Below are 19,423 nucleotides of genomic sequence, written 5' to 3'. Positions count from 1 at the left end.
CTATTCCTTAAGACTGCTTAAAGAAATAACAAGAAAGCTGCCTAAGAGAGTTTATTATGAATTAAGCAATCTCTGTATGTATGCACCTATTTCCCACCATCCCAGCAAAATATAAAGAAATTAGGGGTGGCTTGAGACTTTTGCACAGTCCTGTTAATGCAGTTATTAATGCGTTTAATTAGCAGCTTCCTTGCAGATTAAAATTACATTACATGCCACATGCCACAGTGAATTGTTAAACCAACCAACAATATCATATTCCTGACTCAGAATGTGCCTTTGGGGAACGTCTCCTCACACAAACATGATGAGTCTGCTTTCACTGAAGTGAATGAGTCTTGTACCTTAGTTGACAGAAACATGAGTATTTTCCTGTTGTTTCTGACCACATTTTGATTATGCTTGTCAGTTAAATCCCTAACAACAATACTGGTTTAAAAATAGATCATTTGAGCACAGTGCTGGAGTTTTGTTTCTTTTTTTCTTTGGCTTTTGTTGGAACAAACCTTCGAGTTCCTCTGCGCAGGAAAAACTGGGAAGATACAATTTTAAAAAGCAGTTAAAGTAGCTTTGCCTTGATTTTTTCCTACATTCAAACACTATTTACATATGCATCAGCATTAACAATCTAATAGCATAGCATGATATAAGCACATTTGTTAAGGAAATACATATTTTTATTAAGCAGGTAAAAATATCTCTTCACGTATCTTTATTAGTAGTTTATTAGTAAAATTTTGGAAAACATATTAGATACAAATATTTCATAAAAATGACAAAGTGATGTACCAAAGTGTAAAAAACACTACAGAGAAGGAAGCCTGTTTTGTTACACAAAGTTGCATCGACCTTGTGCTCTACTTTTTTGGACATAAATATCCAAGAGGGGTAATTTAAGATACTTACAAGTAATTTTCAAAATGCATCACAGTAGTTAAGCCTCTAGACCTGCACCCAGACTACACAGGTAAAGCTTGAAGAAAAATAATCTGTAGGTACTTTATCCATGTTCCAATTGACACAACACATATTACATGTGTAACAATGCATGTGTCGTGCAGTGGATGCGTTTGCTAAGGGCCAGATGTGTCTGTCACACACGTAGCCTGGGGTCTGATGGTAGAAGGTGAGGAAGAGAGCGTAATGGAAGGGCCTAAGGCCAAGAGCATTATCTTCTCCTGACTCTGACTGACACTCATTAGGCTGCACAGTGGAGAGAGGCGGCTGAAAGCTTATTAAGCCACCTGCTCAAAAGGCCCTTAATTGAATCCAAGTAATTATAGAGACCTTGCCCATTGTGATATTTTTATTCATCCTGCGGCAAACTCAATCTCTCTTGCATTTGGAACGCTATTAATGTTGTCTGCACCAATATGTGTGAGATTCAGACACAGACCTACGCATCAGTATTGACGTGCGCACACACACACACACACACACACACACACACACACACACACACACACACACACACACACACACACAATTCCAGTCCCCTCAGACGTGTCCCGTCACCAAGACCCTGGCTGCACTTTTTAGTCTGTTCTCTGCTTCATTAGAATCTGAGGGATAATAAAATTAATTGCAAAGACAGTTTAGTTCCTTTGAAAATAGATTACAGGTGTAATTGTTTTACCTGAATAACCCGTAGGCAAGAGAAATTAATTAGACCTTGTGTCCCAAGTCCTAATGTAGTTCCGTTCCTTCATTGGCCTGGTGCACCCACACGCACACACTCAGAGACACACAGCACATTCAGATGGATGGGCAGGCAAACTCACACTAACTTTTGGAAGCACGTGCTTTGCAAAGACGGGGGTGAAGGAGGACAATGTGGAGGTGTTAGCGAGTCATTAGAAATGGGAAAGGTTAAGAGTTCAATTGTAAAGCCGTCCTGATCCAGATGTCCTGCGGCCTGGGAACATTTTCAAGGGCTAATTTAGCAGAAAATATTGCATTGTGTACATGTGTTTGCATATTGTGTGCGACTAGTGTCAGTGGGGGCATTAGAAGCACGATGTGTACAACCAGTATAATTGGCTGAGGCAGCATCATCATTATTATAATGCTCCCTATGTTGGTTATGTCAGACTGACCCACTACCAATTCATCATTCCCATCAAGGCCATGTTGATGGTAGACATGAATGAGCAATGCAACGCTTTTATCTGCCCTTTAAACAGGCTCAACATTTTCAAATATTCCAATTTTTTTCTTCCCCTGCCAACTAATGATAAAAGGAGGCTTATGCGACGCTGTTGTATTTTTACTCTTATTCCAAGCTGCCGATAGCAAGTGTGAATTTCAAGCTGCTTTTCTGTTATTAAAGCCACGAGATAGCAAGGTGCGAAGGAATTTTTGCCTCCCAGTTTGCATATCATCTTGTTTAAGCTTGTATTCTTTATGTCTGCCAGATAGGAATAAACACAGATTTGCTGTTTTGAAAGATCTTTTCAAAGAGTGGGCTCAGGTTTTGTGCTGAGACACACGGCTGGAACACACTGATTGACAGAAGTAATCTGAGCGGCTCTAGGAGCCCCCGGTCACCATGTGAGCCGTCTGGTTTCTGTGGGACTCCCAAAAATGCCTCGATCCTCTCCCCTGGTTTTACTGGAGCTGCAGTATTATTCTCTACGTGCTGAGACAGACGGAGAGAGAGGGAGGGAGGGAGGGAGAGAGAGATGCAAGGAGGGTTTTTCTTCTTTCTTGCATCAGCAGTTGTAACTCGACACAGCCAACTCGTCAATGAGCATGGTCCTCTCATATGTGCTCCCCCCTCCCTCCCTTTTACATCTCCCCTGCTTCCCCCATCTCCCTACCACCCTTCCTTGTGGCTGACCTGAGTGCCGCTTTCTGTCCCCTTGTTGCATCACACTTGGAGAAGCACTGTACAGTAATTAGCGTCAGTCCTGCTCATCTGCCCGCCAGCCTGCCAGTCAGCCTGCTTGTGCGCCTGCCTGCCTGCCAGTGTTCCGCCAACTGCCATGCCCTATTCATGTCCTATTCATCTAGTGCTGAATAAAAGACTGCTTTCCTCGGGACATCCATCCCTCTGCTGGCCTTTATATTTTTGTGGCGAGGCGCAGAAGTGAGGATTAGCATTAAAAGGAATAGACTGCTGAGGTAGACTCGGCAGGAATGCATGAATGCATACTTTAGTTCGGCCAAGCTGCTTTTGTTCGGTTTGGTAGAGATTTTAGTGCGGGAACAATTTATGCCTCATACAGACACCTGTCTGTGAGTGTGTGTGTGGGTTGGTTCTTTTTTTGCTTTTGCTTTTACTTTCATTCAAAAATCTTTTTGAACTGTTTTTGTTCTCGTCCCAATCTCATCGTTTTGTCCCTTTTTTTCCCTCTCGTCGCACTGGTTAAGCGCGTTACCGAATTAATCACTTTATTATTTCTTTTCAAGTGTTGCCTAAATGAGATAGAAGGGTAGAAAGAGATGATGTATGATCTTTTGGCATTCATTTGCACAATTTTTAAAATTCACTGAAATTCAAGTATTCACTGTGTGTGATTTGACGAGTGAGCTGTGAATGTCTTTTAGTCTTGGCTCTAAGATATTTGTCTCGCGTTAAGGTTCAAAGCTGACCCTTTCCACAATCTCGCTGCTACAGATGGCCTGCCAAAGTGTTGGCATCGTCACGTCCACTAACCAACCAGATAGGAATGCAGTATTAGATAACACACACTGATCAACTTTGACACTGGCACACTGGCACAAATTGTAAAGGAGAAAAAAAAAACACCAAAAGAAATGGAATGAATGGAGGTAAAATGTGGAAAATGAAGTGTTTGGAATTCCAGCAATGAGTCGTGGCGGCAGAAGCCACGTTTGTATGATGTGTCTCCAGATGTTATTATGACTCCGTAGGCATGGAAAGAAACAGCCGGGGAATTGTGACCGTTCATTGTGGCCTAAGATTCTGTAAGTTTCATCAATTGTGCGGTCCGCATAACTCAACTTGATGTCGTACCTAAGTTTATTTGATCTATGTTGGCTTGAGATTGCTGAAATCTCCCAGTCTGCAGGTGCCACAGCTATACTAGAGATGCATGCACAGTAGTGCTTTGAGCAAGAAATGCATTGCTTAGGCATTTTCAACATACTGCAAACTTGTTGTCTTTGCTTTATAGAAAAGGGAAACGACTTGTCCAGGTAGTACCTGTCACCCTGTGATGACCCTTAGTAGGAGATGGATAGACGGATGGATGCACCTTTTGTCTAACATTTGTGTGCAGATATCCGGCTGTGTAGTTGGAGCAGGGTAGCATGTTTGCTGATTAACCCAAGGCGAACTGACCTGGTGACGAGAGTAGAGAAGAAAAGTTGATGTGACATTTCAAACAAAACCACAAATGTCAGCTTCATGGCGTGATAAGCTGGAAAGACAAAACGATCATCAGACCCAGAATTTTTCTCCGATCGTCATGAATATCTGTGTAAAACTTAACAGCTGTAGGTACTGAGAGGTCTGCAATAAAGAGCTGGAATGACCAACGGACTAATAAATATTCCCATCGCTTTAGCTTCTGCTAGCATAGCAAGATGAGTACCTCCGCCTCCCTCGCTCTGACAGTACGTGTGATATATGTCGGCTGGCCTGCAGGCATGTATGGTGTCGCCATAATGGAGTGGTAAAGCAGCAGGCATTATGGATTGAGAGCGAGCCGGCTCGTCCATGAATCTGCCCCTAACTGTTCTTCTGCCTTTGTGGCCGTAATGATCGGCTGGCTTCCCTCTGTCACCATATTTCCTCCATCTTAGTTTAGAAGCAGAGATATATCTCTACATAAAGGCTGACACACAGAGGGCTGGAGAGCCTTGCCTGCTCCCCAACACAAAAGACTTGGGCCTGGTGGTTGATAAAGGCTTATGGAGAGAAGAGGAGCTGATGGCCAGGGGACTGTTGGAAAGACCTATTCTCTTCACAGACAAAGACACACTCTCACTCAAGACACTATCTGTGTGACGCTGTTTGTGAATGCGTGCATGTGCCCTCCTCACTTTTTCTCATCCTTCGCTCTCTCTCGTTCTCTCTCTTCTTTCACACTAACACACACACACACACACAGACTTTCTTTCTTGTTAGAAGATGCTAATATAGCACACGACAAAGCCCCAGTAGACAGCTCTCAGACAAAACACTTCCTTTTTAAAGCAGTTCATCTTTATGCAGAGTCTATCCAAAGGCCTGCCAAAGCATGGTCTCTTGAAAAGCAGGATTTTCACCACCGCTCAGTCATTCCTGACATCTATTCAGTCTCGCTTCATTAGTGCAGCGGCTGATCACGCTGATGTTTGAGGACATCAGGTTGGTTATTAATTGCTCCCTCTGATACTGAATACGACAGCCTGTCCGCCTTGATAAATCTGCAGCGTGTGTCTTTAGCGGCCTCACCTGTGTGATTTTTTTTATTTTTTTATTTTTTTGCCTACAGAAAAGTGGGTGCGAGGCCGGGCCATCGACCGTGGCGAGGTCGACATCGGGACTCAGCAGAGCCAGGCAATCCCGCCGGGACTTTTTTGGAGGTTTCATATAACTGTGCACCATCCGACCTACATCAAGTTCAATCTTTCTCTTTCACACAACGCACTGCTGGGGGTCTATGGGCGCAGGAACATACCGCCTACACACACTCAGGTAAAGAAGGCCCCATGTCATAGCGTGCTGTTCACCAGATGGGCATGTTTGCTTCAGCTGCTACAGATCCCATCCACGCTAATGCACCTATTTCTCTCCACTTTGTCCTTGCATCTACACTGAGGCAATATTCAGCGGTGGGGAGTGTTAAGCACTTATTTGAACACGATTACATTATATTCTTTGATCCAGAACTCCTGATACTCCAGGATGCTCTAGACACACACGACACACAATGCTTTTTTTTATATTTAAACATGAGAAATTATTTTAGTTTGAAAGTCTTTTTAAAAACTTCTATTGTGATACACTGGCTGTCTTTTTTGTGCATTTCCTCTAAAACCACATCTCTTTATTTATCTCAATCTCAAACTTTGTCAGTGTGCTCATTCAGCCAGACAGAGCATTACAGCAAGCACATTTTCATCCAATCTGACAGCTGGAATAGGTTTTGTTTTGTTTTTTTGGATTCGCTGTTACTTTGTCTCCATTTTGATGTCTCTGGATTTCTTGTCCTAAAAGAGGTGGAAGTTGCATTTTGTTCTTTTCAGTACAAACGCCGATTTGTGTGGAGACAGATGTCCATAAACTGCTTTTATTCATGTTTTGTGAGGCAAATGTGTTAGAACAAACAAAAACAGTTAAATCGATAACTGACTGCAGCAGAGCATGAATTTGCTGTCTGCCTGTTTAACAGGTAGCATTCATGAACCATGAACCAAAAAAAATCACTGCTTTAAACTTGTTCTGACAACACAAAGAGAAAAAAATGTAAATCAGATCAATTAAATTGTGAGTTCAGCTGTATTGAAACACAGTGTTAGAGTTGCTGATGGAAAACTGATGTTTTTTTCTTCTCTAGACTCGTGCGTGTTTTTCTCATACTGAATATGATGCTAATTTTCCAGCTAAGAAAACAAACAAAACATGAGGACAAAGCAATTCTCCCCACATGGACACGTGTCTTTCTAAAACGGCGCACGGGCACCCTAAAAAGTACGGATGCACTCGGTTTTTCGTGAAGAAAACGCTGATGTTAGCGTCTCGTATCGTGCAGTGTAGAACAGCATTGTGCCATTCAAGACGCACAGATACAGACAAAAATACAACACACACTGAGTCATCTGCTTTTTAACATCAGTGCGCCCCTGCTCTCGCCTGCATGAAGAGGTCTAATTAGCTGTTTTTGACACTAGTGTGACACACAGCCCTCAGGGGAAATAAGACTCAGCGAGTGCTTGCTAGTTCAAGGAGGTTTGAGGATGGATAGGAGGGGAGGGAGAGAGAGGAGATGAGAGTGGTGGGGGAAGTTAAAGAGGGAGAGAAAGAAGCACGAAAAGGTTAAGACAGATGAAATAATAGTCTGCTCCACTGAAAACCTGGGTGGTAAAGTGTGCCCATGCTATTAGCAGCATGTCAAGTTTTTGAGCCAGCTGCTGTGGAACACGTCTGGTAGAAAAGGGAGATGCGGCTGAAAAAAAGCATTCCTCCTTTCCTTTGGCCTCTGGATTCACATTTGATATGCGCATCATGAATTCTACTCCCCAATTTCTTGTATCCACCCAGTTTTCTAATAGCATTCACGCAGCTAGCCCAACAACAGCCACACGCCACTGCACAAGGTTTGCCTCGCTCATTTCTGTTGGCTTTATGTAGCTTTTGCGAATTCCCATGTTGTTTTTGTTGCTGTTGTTTCCTTCAGACTGGTTGATAATGCTGTTTCCTGGTTGTGTTGTATTCAGTTTGACTTTGTAAAACTGCTGGATGGGAAGGCCCTGCCCAGGTCCTTGACTGATCCCGTCTCAGCTGCCAAAGCTCCCAAAGGCCTGCTACTGAGCGGCCTCCAAGAAACAGGCTTCATCGAGTACATGGACCCCGGCACCTGGCACCTGGCTCTCTACAACGACGGCCGCAACCTGGAGCAGGTGTTACTCCACAGCACTCCCATAGGTGAGGAGGATTAGCTTTTTTTCTTCTGTATTTGTCTTGCTTTACATGTGTTCCTCTGATAACGTCTCAGGGCTGCTTCACTCTCTCGTTCTGTCTTCCTTTTTATCTGCGGATATGCAGACATGTAAGGACATGGTCAAGAGTGGTGTGAAACTCATTGACATTTGAAGGGAACTTTTCCTATTATGCGAGTGAGTTTGGCATGGCAGAGACAGCCGTTAGAAAGGGGAGGACAGCTCCTGTAGTAATGACAGGGCTTGCTAACTGCAGCTCATTGCTATGACACACACGGATGGCAGTGTAAATTGAAGGATGTGAATAATGCAAGAGTATGTGGCTGAATATAGACAAGTGGATAATTACCAGGGCAGTTTCTTCACTCCCACTTTGCCCAGTAGTCCTTAAGAGAATACAGTGTTGAAATAACCAAAAAAAAAAGTGTTGGGAAATGTAGTAGCACAGTAATGCCATGGAGCAACTTGGTAATTTCCATTTTAATACACTCACACGCATATCGTGAGCGACCCTCCATGAAAAAAAAGTCTATATTTTGGGATGTTTTTCCTCGCGCGTCTCTTATGACGAGGTTTTCCTATTATTCAGGAAATGATCAGGAACATTATGCGTGGCTGACGTGATGCTTTTAGGCTAAATATGTATCAACAACCCCTTCAAAACCCAAGTTGCAAGCCAATCAGTAAACAGCTCCACAGAGGCAAAACATTGTACTGAAGACATCTTTCATCGTCATATTGACAGAGTCTTTTTTACAATGACTGACAGCGTGCGACAGCTAAACACAGATTTTATTTCAGAGCTGTCAAACATTTGTTGACACGTGTGCTGTCTGTAAAGTCTGGAATAGACCAGACTTTCTGTTTTTTTCCCCAGTCACATATTTCGTGATAAACAGGAACCAGGAAGAATTTTTGTTGCCTCTCTTTAGTAATCAAAAACAAACAGAGGAACAACAGATGGCCTTAGTCTACCGGCCTTTAGTTTGCCGAGGTTGTTCAAAACAATTAATCGAGCGGTACAGCTTGAAAGGCAAAAATAATATTAATGGATTGGGGTCAAAGATCATTTTACTGCCTATTTACACATCTGAAAGAAGTTACGGCGGGACACCGCTTACTTTCAGAGGCAGAAGATGAAAGCCGCCCAGCCACTGTGCGGTAAATCCTAATAAGGGACACAATATAGTGTAGACCGAGAATTGAACCTTGATGATGAGGAGAGGAGGGAGAATTGAGATGATCTCTGTCGGGAAACTGAGCTTTTCCGCAGCCAGTGGTAACTGGATACATCGAAGAAACGAGAGAGAATAAATAAGCGAAAAGCGACCGTGAAAATAAATAAATAAAGTAAGATGAAATCAATAGAGTGTGGAGTATGACAAGAAGTAAAAATATGAGCACAAAGATGATAGGACAATACCTGAAATGGGGCTGATTGCGGTTTTTGAAAAAAAAAAATTGCTTGTTGCTTTGGGATGTAAAACATGATTGCAAGAGTAATGAGACGTGGGGCTACCTGAGAGAGAGAAAACCCTGTCATGGATGTTCACAGTAGTCATTATCTTGGGGGGGAAACAAAAGATGAAAAGAAGAAAGAATCAAGTTGGGTTCGATCGTTTAAAATCACATGTGTTGTCAGCGGATAACTGACCTTTGTCGTTCGGAAGATATTTTGTTCTGTCATCCTTTCACGGGCCATCTCACACGCACACACACGAGCAGAACACAGTCATATCGTACTTGCTTGCAGCTAAAAATTGTCTGCATAAATTCTGATATAGATTCTGTAATGCATGTTGATGTGTGCGTACAGTATCTTGGTGATTCTATGGTATATAAATGGATGCCATAAAAAAATACTGAAAAGGTACACGCTGATTTCAAAATAGATGCCATTATGAGAGTCAGATTGCATTTTCAAACATATTCTCTGCTGTAAAAAATGCCGGCAGATGCGGATAAAGCTCCTTTTTTCCTGTTCCGCTGATACCGACGTTTACATGTAGGCCACTTTGCCAGCACCGTCTTCTTTTTAAATCTGCTTAGGGAGAGAGTGCTGCTCCCTGCAGGGCTGTTAATTATACATAATTGCTTATTCACCTGCCATCACACGTGTGCTTGAATATTGCCTCTTTAAAACAATGGCCATAAGAAAAAGGAAAAAAAATCTGGGAAAGTTTCCTTCATAACTTTTAATAAAAAAGAGGATAAACAAAACTGGTGGTTGGCTAGAGGCTGGATACTTCTAGTTAGCTGAGCAGCCATTTCATCTTTTTTTTTCATAAATTCATAAAGCCCAAGGGTCATAAAGCATGGCTGAATCTTTACGGGCTCATAAAGTACAATTGGAATGCTTATTTGACCAATCAGATCACTTGGCTGGAAGCACCCATTTTATAATAGCATTTAACTTCAATAACTTATGGCATGAGTGATTTCTAACTGGCCAGGGTTTAGTCAGTGGAAAGAAGAGAGTGGGCGTCTCATGAATGCCCACACACGTGCACACTCACACACATGTAACAAATAGAGGCATAGCTTTCTTATGCATTACCTCTTAATTGCCCGGAGAGTTTTATGTTTGAGACATTGACCTGAAAAGATACAGAGCTTATATCACTGCTGCAACCCTGCAGCCTTGTGAGAGATCTGACGGATCGCTCGCCTGCGCCCGATTCAAAAGCAACTCGGTGACCTTGCAGATGAGTTTTTGTTCATTACATGTGTCAGGTGCCACAGTCAATATTGGAATTTGTGCATAGGAGGCTCTTTTTTTTCTTCCCCCGAGCGTGAGAAAGAGAAACATTTGTGATTTCTCCCGACTGTGTGGGAGAGAAGATGATTGCCACTCCTTCTCTCCATCAGTGTGACGATGACAGGTGATGGAGGTGAAAATGACTTTGGTTTCTGTAGTGATGCGCTGCTGTGGAGGATAACGCTGCGCTGCCGGCTACTGGCAGGGCCTGTCTCATTAGCATGTGTCACACGCGCCTCAAGGCGGGTGTCACATAATAACTTTGTGTGCATGTGTTTGTAAGCGTGTGTGTGCGTGAGCCGTGCCACTGAAGGATTTGTCATCCATGCTCCCTGAGCAGAGCGAGCCAGGGGACTGCAGCGGTTTGACTCTGGAGTCGATCCCTGTTCAGAGGAGAGCGAGCAGGACGGCGCAGGGTCAAATAAAGGATGACATCCTCGACACTCATTTTAATTACTTTATCTAGCTTAGATGGAGCTCGCCTGCCACGAGACAACCTGCAGCATGGTTCAAATCCCCAGCTCTGCCAGCTGCTGATTCTTCTTCACCAGAAACTTGTGTCTTGAGCAGAGCTGAGAGCGAGGCTCCTGTAATGCTCTAAAATCATGAAAGCGCGCTCCGTTTTTATCTCCCCTATCTGCTCGGGCCCGGAGAATGAGCTCTGACATGATGGACGTATCAATAAGAGAAAAAGGGAGAAGAGTAAAAAAGAAGTTTTTCCTTTTGAAGTCTGATTGTGGATTACGATGAAATGCACATAGCCTACAGAGGGATAGGATGAAACGCACACATCCAGATGAGACAATGCTCTAGTAGAAACAAGCATCACATTGATCTTTTGCAATGCCCAGAGTGCATCTACTGTAGCGACGCGCCATTGTATATTCTCCACTTACTCGTGCACTCACAATGTCAGATTTTATGTTGTTCCAGTCTCGTTCCAAACTGCGGCCCGTGTAAACAGTTTGTTGATTAAGCCTTGATGTGTGTAAATTTGCGTACCGCGTGTTTCCAACCTGTAATGCAGTATAATGTGCTTAGTGCTACTGAGTGTAAGTGAGTGCTTGGCCGTTCCCCAGAGAGTGATAGCAGCTGGATCAGACTAATCTAATATAGCCCCTGTGTCTGGGGAGCCATCCATTGCTTATCAGATCTCTCATTCAATAACAGTGAGCCATGTCAGCTTATGGAGTTACATGCAGAATATTTTCAAGTTCTTGTATTATTTTCTGGCTTTTATGTTCTGATGTGTGTGTTTGTTTGTGCGCGTGGGTATGCAGACTCAATGGACGGCTGCTCCACAGACTGTAATGGAAATGGAGAGTGTGTCGCTGGACACTGCCACTGCTTTGCTGGATTCTTGGGTCCTGACTGTGCCAAAGGTAAGAAATATCTATCTGTCTGTCTGTCTGTCTAATTTCAGTAAAAGAGCAAGTTTAAAAGAAATGCGTCTTTCATATTTTCCAGCCTCCCAACACAGTCTGGAGGGACTTTTTGTAGCCCTGAGCCTGTTCACTTCTGCTGACTACACACATATATGCAGGGTTTTTCCAAGCACAAAATGGGCTTTTGCTGTTCTCATGCTGTCTTCACATGAGTGTGTGATAGCTTACTAAACAATGCTGTTTCCAGTCTGTGGAGTTTTCTGTGATTTTATGGCCAACAACCACACATTTGTGTAAAAGTCTTCTGTAGATTTTATATTATTATATTATTTCTGTATATTTTGCTTTTGAGGGGGAAGACTTTCTGAAGTTTTTTCATAGTTTTTAGACATCGGCTGCTTTTTCATTCATTTTCAGTCCTGTCCTTGTACCTGACCATTTTGTTAAGCTACTTAACAATGACCGACAAGTCATTCAAGCATAAAACAGCCCCCGAACTCAAGAGATGAACCAGTGTTGTGTCTCCACAGAAGACACAGTATCTGTCTGTTTGTTATTAGCAAAAACACATGATTTGGTTCCTTTTCTGTAGTTGGATCTCTAAAAATGCCAAAGATAACACAATGAGACAGGGAAAAAATGCCATTTTTGCACCAACAAGGTGATTCCCGGGGATTTATTAGCTGGAGGCTTGACATGGTGCAGTTTGTAAACTGTAAACTGGACAATTTTCTTCAAAAAAGCACAGAAAAAGAAGTGGCAGACCAAAGAACATATCAGATGGACAACATCTGAAAGTCTTGTCCTTAAGTAATAGAAAAAGAATTCAGCAAAGACCAGGACTGAGAGCTGTATCTGACCCTTCTTGGGGGGTTTCAGCCAGTGATGTTGGACAGCTTGTCAAGTTTATGTAATTATGAATGCAGAAAAGTACAGTTAGATTTTGATCCACGATGCAGTGCCGTCTGAAAAAAGCTTGCAGTGGCAGAATGCAGCTGTAGCTTTTATTCTGATATATAATTAATAATTAATACTAGTATAATAAATTTCAACGCTTTCTTCTTTTTGAAGCAAGAGTAAAGTAAATAATTGTTTTAGTTACTTCAGTAAGAGCTACCTTGTCAGTGGCTACTGGGTGAATTAGAGTACAATAGTGTAGATGGGGAGTGAACAGGCTCCGGTTTGCACAGATTTGCTCTAAACCTTCACGTTTCCTCCAACGTTGTTTCTCAATAAACACCTTCCCCGTAGCTCAGTGAGCACCACCCTTAATTTCTGATAAACTGTGACATGTCTGCATGAAGTCGTACATCGTATCAAGTCGGTGAAGACATCAGCAGCTGAACTCTTTTGGCTAGTCTTCATTACTGACCGGATCTTGTTTGCTCCCGTTTGCTCTACCTCCCTCCCTCTGCATCTCCACGGACAGATGCTCTATTTCCTCTCCCTCTCTCTCTCCCTCTTCTGCATTCTCCCCGAGAGTCAGTCTTTGTAAAAATTATTGTAGTTGAATCTGTCTCATTGTGTCGAAACAGGTGATATGATATCACTTCCTATGATTTATTTACGCTCACCATTTATTCATACGCTCCTGCCGTCTTTGCTCATTTGCTCGTGCTGTAATATCCTCTGCTCGAAAAAGTTAGACAGCAAGTTTTAGCACGAGCCGTAAAATGTGAAGTGTGATTTTATTACCGTGTGGCACAGAGCGTTCGATTTTACAACGGATCAAACAAACACGGGACACACGAGGCCCTCATTGCAAATTATTCGAGAGAAAAAGGCAATGGCTATGGATCATCTTTTTAATGCATTTGAACTTCCTGAGCTCTGACTGCGAGCGTGACTTCTATTCTACCTGTCATTACATTAGCCACACAGCTTTCCATCTCTGCATGGAGATAGCGCTGCCTCATTCTTTAAATCCCTAATGTTCTCTTTCCTAATCTTCGTTTTCACGATTGTTTTCACGGCCCGTTCAGAATGAGTGAGGTGACGTTGGGAGGATTTTCTACAATTCCTGGGTTGCCGTGGTAGCCAGGCTCAGGTGGTGCTTGAGTAAATTGAAACAGCATGAGGGATAAGCTGGAGTGTGTGCGCGTGTGTACAGGTGTGTGTGTGTGTGTGTGTGTGCGTGAGGGAGAGAGAGGAAAAGACAGGGAGACAGAGGCTGCTTGAGGATTTGCTGAATCTGCGCACTACTGAGATAAGAGAGCGTAGCCCCACTCACGGTAGGTTACCACGGTCTTCCAGCTAATATACTGCAGCACTGTGTGTGTGTTTGTGCATAGGTGTACTACAGAATATGTGAGTGTAATCTGTGTTTGTCCTGTTGCAGATTCATGCCCCGTGTTGTGCAGCGGTAACGGCATGTATGAGAAAGGAAGGTGCGTGTGCCTGGAAGGGTGGAAGGGGGCAGAGTGCAACGTGGAGGAAGGTCAGTGCATCGATCCCACCTGCTCCAACCACGGCACCTGCATCCAGGGCATCTGCATATGCAGTCCGGCCTACAAGGGTGTTAATTGTGAACAAGGTAAGAACTGTTGTTTACACTGCTAAAAAGAAGAAGAAGAAAGGGCTCCACTTGCACACAAATGACTTTGCTCTTTTTATTAAAAGCAAGAATTGAATTTAACACCACCCTAATCAATATTTTTATATTGAGCAAGGATCAAATGACTTTGTGTGATACTAAAGGGATCCCACAGACTGACGGACCATGAGAGTCTCTGCAGAGCATTTTACCCTCGTCAGTTTTCACTTTTACATCCCCAAATTGCAAATTTCCTTTCCCGGATGAACTTCATACAGCCTTTGTCCTCGCCCACACTGCAGCTGGAGCAGCCAGCTGTTTTTTACCTGCTGCACCACATGGCAGGCAGACAAAGTTAGAAACATGATAGTGAACTTAATTTTGTTGCGTCTCCTGCCCTGACCCCATCGGGCTGCAGCAGAAGGATGCCCCTCGCTGGTTCTTCCTGTTATAAGAGAGTTTTTCTTCTCACTGTCACTGAGCTTGCTCGTAGCAGGTCATCAGATTGTTGGGGCTTACTCTATATAATTGCAGAGTCCTTAACTTTCACTATAAAACACCTTGAGGTGACAGTTGTTGTGATTTAGCACAATATAATAATTTTATAAATGGCTCACATCTTTTAAAAATCAACATTTTTGTAACCTGAAGTCAGACCTGAACCGTGAATTAGTGACTATTTTGTTTCCATCTTCATCTTCTGAACATTTTTTCCCAGTTGGGAAAATCACATTGAAAAATACTTATTCTTCTTTTATCCTTTCTTTTCCTTTTATTTCAACAAACCAAAGTAAGAATCTCGTGAAATGTAAGCAAATGTCAACAATGTTATCGAGAGATCAAACTGTAAAGCACGATGAGAAGTCTAGCTTTAGAACTTCAAAACACGTTCATGCGGCTCGGAAAGACCAAGAAAAAAGAAATGTTGTTGAACAGTAACTATTTGTAACACTGGCAAAGTAAATAATGTCTTAGACATTCAAATACTGTCTGAGAGTGTCGCATTCACAAAGAGACAGTCTGAACAAAAGCTGATGGAGACGTAAACACCTTTACTAATGCTACAACTACTGCTCTACTACCACTACTAATAATATTTATGTTAATAGGAAAATTGCAGACATTTAATTCTAAACATGTAGACTAAAGCTTTAGCTGTTTTGACATAATATATTTTAATAAGTGACCTTTTCACTTTTCAAACCAGAAGACAAAACGAGTTTCAAACATTATAGAATCGTGACCACATTTCACTTTTTAATGTTTCACATAATAAACCCACATTCAAGAAAAACCTCCTTCCAAATATCCCAGTTTTGGCTTATCTAAAAACTGTAGCAGCAGACAGGTCCGATGGTCCTTGTCATACATGCATCTTTCAGGACAGACTGCTCAGGCCTTGCTTTTTCTTTTTCTCCTTCTTTTTTTCTCTTTTGAAACAATCATCACACCTCCAGGCTAAATGTGTTTCCTCATAAAGAGAAATGGGGGGTGTGGCAGTAAACAGATTGAAGATACTCAGCATGCAAATGTCAGTTTAGTATCATTGTGATTCTGTGTATAATATACGCAGAGTGGCAAGAAAGAATTTGGCCTGTGCGCGTTTCATGGAGAGGGTAAGAACATCTATTCAGACTGACTTAAGCAGGAAAAACGGTCACTAAACCTTCGCTATCGGTTAGGCTTTCCTGGAAGCAACAAATGGCATTCTCGGCATAGCAGGAAAAAGACCTGTAAGCAAAGGAAGTAAAAAACAATGACAGTACAATTGATTCGAGCAGGTAGTTAAGGCAGCTTGCAGCTGTGGAGTAAAACAAGCCTTGGGCGTTTGCCACATCCCCTTCATTGTAAAACCATCCAATAAATTACCAAAAAACAAACAAAGCTGCAATATTTGAAAACAATTATGACGTTACACCTGACAGAAACACCGATGGCACAGCTGTCCTAAAGACCTCCGCTGCTGCCTTCTCTGTCTCGGCCTGCAGAGACTGAATCACGTGTTTGACCTTGAGCGGCGAAGCTGAGCTGAGCCGAGTTTAGCCGAACTTTGCTGAGCTTTGGCTCGGTGCTCAGGGCTGTAATTACACACACTAACACAGCGTAGCATGGACCACCGTGACACACATACACACACACACACAGCCGCACACCAACCAACCCATTTCACCCCTTATCAAAGCCTCGGCTCTAAGTGTCCTATGAAGTGTAATGTTGTGGAACAGATACAGGGATTGTATCTGGGGTGGTTAACTCCTGGATGGGATGCAAAGAACACTGCTTTCATACTCGGTGAACTGATAATTATAACGAGACAGGCTCTCGCCGCCCCCCCTCCCCTTCGCTCCTTCCTTTCACCTCTGACTCAGCCGTGCTTTTATATTCCACCCTCCCCTCCGTCCGCAGTGGACTGTGTAGACCCTCAGTGCGGCGGGCACGGCGTGTGCGTGCGTGGGGAGTGTGTGTGCTCGGCGGGCTGGGCGGGAGTGAGCTGCGATGACCCGCTGCCAGCCTGTCAGGAGCAGTGTTCGGGACATGGCACCTATCTCCCAGAGTCAGACACCTGCACCTGCCAGCCCAACTGGACGGGACCAGACTGCTACACCGGTAAGAGCTGAGGATTATTGTTCACACACAGGAAAAAAGAAAACAACCAAAACAAAAAAAAAAAAACACTGAAAATTGAAAGTGCACATCGCTAGGTTGCCAGTGTTCTGGTAGCACGCATGGTCTTGCCAGATACTATTTTCTGGGGATTTGATAGACATGAGAGAAATGTGGATTGGAGCCACACTGTGAGCTGTGTGTATGCGCCTCTACATGCGTGTGTGTTCGCATGGGCGTTTTGTGCACTCACTCTTCATGCTAGTCGTAAATGAGATTTCCTCTCATGAATCTTTGAGTGCAGCAGCTATGCCGCAACACACATGCTCATGCGCGTACAAATACACAGGCGCTCGGACGCTCGCATTCCCTTTTAGCTAAATGAGGAAAGAAAATTACAGTGAGAAAAATGTGTTCTTTAAAAGACTTCTTTTCTCATTTTTGCTGCAAGGCCTGTTAGAGATCGCAACTCTGAGGAGCATTCAGCTTGGCATTTAAAAGCTCGCCAACATTTATAACATACCTGAGCACAACATGTTAGTTAGTGAGTGTTTGTTAAATATAAAAAGCCTTGATAGATCTGAAAGGACTTTTATTCTGCTTGCTTGCAAAGACAGCAATTCTTTACCGATTATGAAGGAAAAAGACTAGAACAAGGCGAGCCAAGCAAGTCTACTGTGGTGTCTAAACATAGGTTACAGCGTGGCGTGGAACACAGTGGGGGGGAAAAAGAAGTTTCCTCGTCCTTGCAGTGTGAGCTGACAGAGAGGAAAATAGCCATTTTAAGGTTGGCTTTTCTCTGGTTCCACCAGACTAACTTAATGCTGGCGTTGGGACGAATCCTCCTTGCCATGCACACCGATGATTTGCAAGCAATTGGCATTAGCACCTGCTTTCAGGTGTGTGCATGCCTTATTATAGTGATATAGCCCATGATAATGATAGACCGTGGCTGAATATCTGAGATATGAGCAGCCTCCCTCTACCTGCCGGGCTTTTAATCAAAAGGACCCAGCAATTCTATGTCCTGGTCTTGTTGAGGCATAGCTAAGTTAATGTAATTCTAATAGAGAGCCTAAAAAAACCTCTCCAACTTTAATCCACTTTTTCCTCCCTCTCCATGCTATGTATATTTAAATTGAAATAACTTTTTACTGCAGCTGGATAAGTAGTCTTTGTGTGCCTCCAGCACTTTGCTCTCTTTACTGATGGATGAGGCTTTGCCTCTGCAGAGGGAGAGAGTGAGGGAGAGCTGGATGCAGAGGCGAAGTACAGAGAAAAGGAAATAGACAAAAACAGGAGGAAAGAATTTTAAATGCACGTTGCAAGACAGAGGGGAAGAAAGTTACGGAGAAAAGAGAAAGTTAACAGAGAAGATGATGGAAAATGAAGAAAGAGGAAAAAGAGGTATTAACATACCCAACATATCTGATCAAAATGTCAGAAAAGAATACCGGTAATAGAGCCGAATTGAAATCCCTGTAGTTTAAATATGCGGTGCAAATACGAATCATTTGGCTGTTATGAGTGTATTCACTCTTCTCCTCCTTCAGGGAGCTCAGCTATTAGAGGTGGGAAGATTGTGTATTGTGAGAACGTAGACTCTTTAGTCTCTGAGGTTATCTTTTTCTATCGCTTGTTATGTTTTTTTCTCACCTGTATCCAATGGCTCACCCCCAACTCTTTGAAACTTCTTTCTGCTCTCTGCGTCCCCGGTGCCTCTTTTACATTTTTCCCCTCTTCCACCGCTCAATTCCTCCATCTGTTCCACTCCCTCTCATTCCCTTCCCCTCTCACACTTAAATGCTTTTTTTTCTCACGCATATCTCCACCCACCTGTTCGGCAGAGCTGTGCCCGGTGCCATGTGGCAGCCACGGCGTTTGCTCAGAAGGCCAGTGCCAGTGCGAGGAGGGTTGGATTGGCGCTGCGTGCGACCAGAGAGCATGCCATCCTCGCTGCGAAGAGCACGGCCAGTGCCACGATGGGACCTGCGTGTGCCAACCTGGCTGGGAGGGAGAGCACTGTAACATTGGTGAGCGGTGCCCGAGTCCACGTGGGAGTGTTCGGTTGTCTTGTGATATTTTGATGAGTATGATTAATGCGTTTACAAAAAAAAGAGGTGTTGTTGTTGTTCTTTGGATGTTTTCCATTTACAATCATTCTGGTTTTACGCAATTCTCACTTATTTGTTCCCGCAGTTACTCATGATTTGGATGTCGTAGTGAAAGGTAATTTATTTTTACTCAGGTGATAAATTTCACATTGTGCTCCTCCAGCGTCCTCACAAGCGCTAAAACTCTGTGTCTGTGTGCACGAACACGTGGGACACACCTTTTCAGATGGCTGCCCGGGGTTGTGCAGCGGGCACGGGCGCTGTACCCTGGAGCAGAGCGGCTGGCGTTGCGTCTGCCAGGCTGGATGGAGTGGGCCTGGATGCAGCGTTGTCATGGAAACTGACTGCAGTGATGGAACAGACAACGACGGAGGTGAAATTCTACCATCTTCTGTCATTTTCCATCTCTTTACCTCTT

At 43.4% G+C, this 19,423-nt stretch overlaps 1 protein-coding gene across 3 annotated transcripts in view; it reads left to right on the top strand.

Moving 5' to 3' along the window:
- The window catches only part of tenm1 (teneurin transmembrane protein 1), a 200,713-nt gene that overhangs the window by 103,778 nt on the left and 77,512 nt on the right, over positions 1 to 19,423 (top strand). For all 3 annotated transcript variants that reach the window (XM_082558044.1, XM_082558043.1, XM_082558045.1), the window contains 8 exons: positions 5,445 to 5,647; positions 7,390 to 7,597; positions 11,650 to 11,751; positions 14,093 to 14,287; positions 16,694 to 16,894; positions 18,739 to 18,924; positions 19,091 to 19,120; positions 19,232 to 19,378. In XM_082558044.1, coding sequence (XP_082414170.1) covers positions 5,445 to 5,647; positions 7,390 to 7,597; positions 11,650 to 11,751; positions 14,093 to 14,287; positions 16,694 to 16,894; positions 18,739 to 18,924; positions 19,091 to 19,120; positions 19,232 to 19,378 — 1,272 coding nt within the window. The remainder of the gene's footprint in view (positions 1 to 5,444; positions 5,648 to 7,389; positions 7,598 to 11,649; positions 11,752 to 14,092; positions 14,288 to 16,693; positions 16,895 to 18,738; positions 18,925 to 19,090; positions 19,121 to 19,231; positions 19,379 to 19,423) is intronic.

Source organism: Aulonocara stuartgranti (genome assembly GCF_965226115.1).
Source record: "Aulonocara stuartgranti genome assembly, chromosome: 2".
In the NCBI taxonomy this organism is placed as follows: Eukaryota; Metazoa; Chordata; class Actinopteri; order Cichliformes; family Cichlidae; genus Aulonocara; species Aulonocara stuartgranti.
Note: the sequence above shows the minus strand (reverse complement) of the source record. Positions and strands in the feature narration are given on the sequence as shown.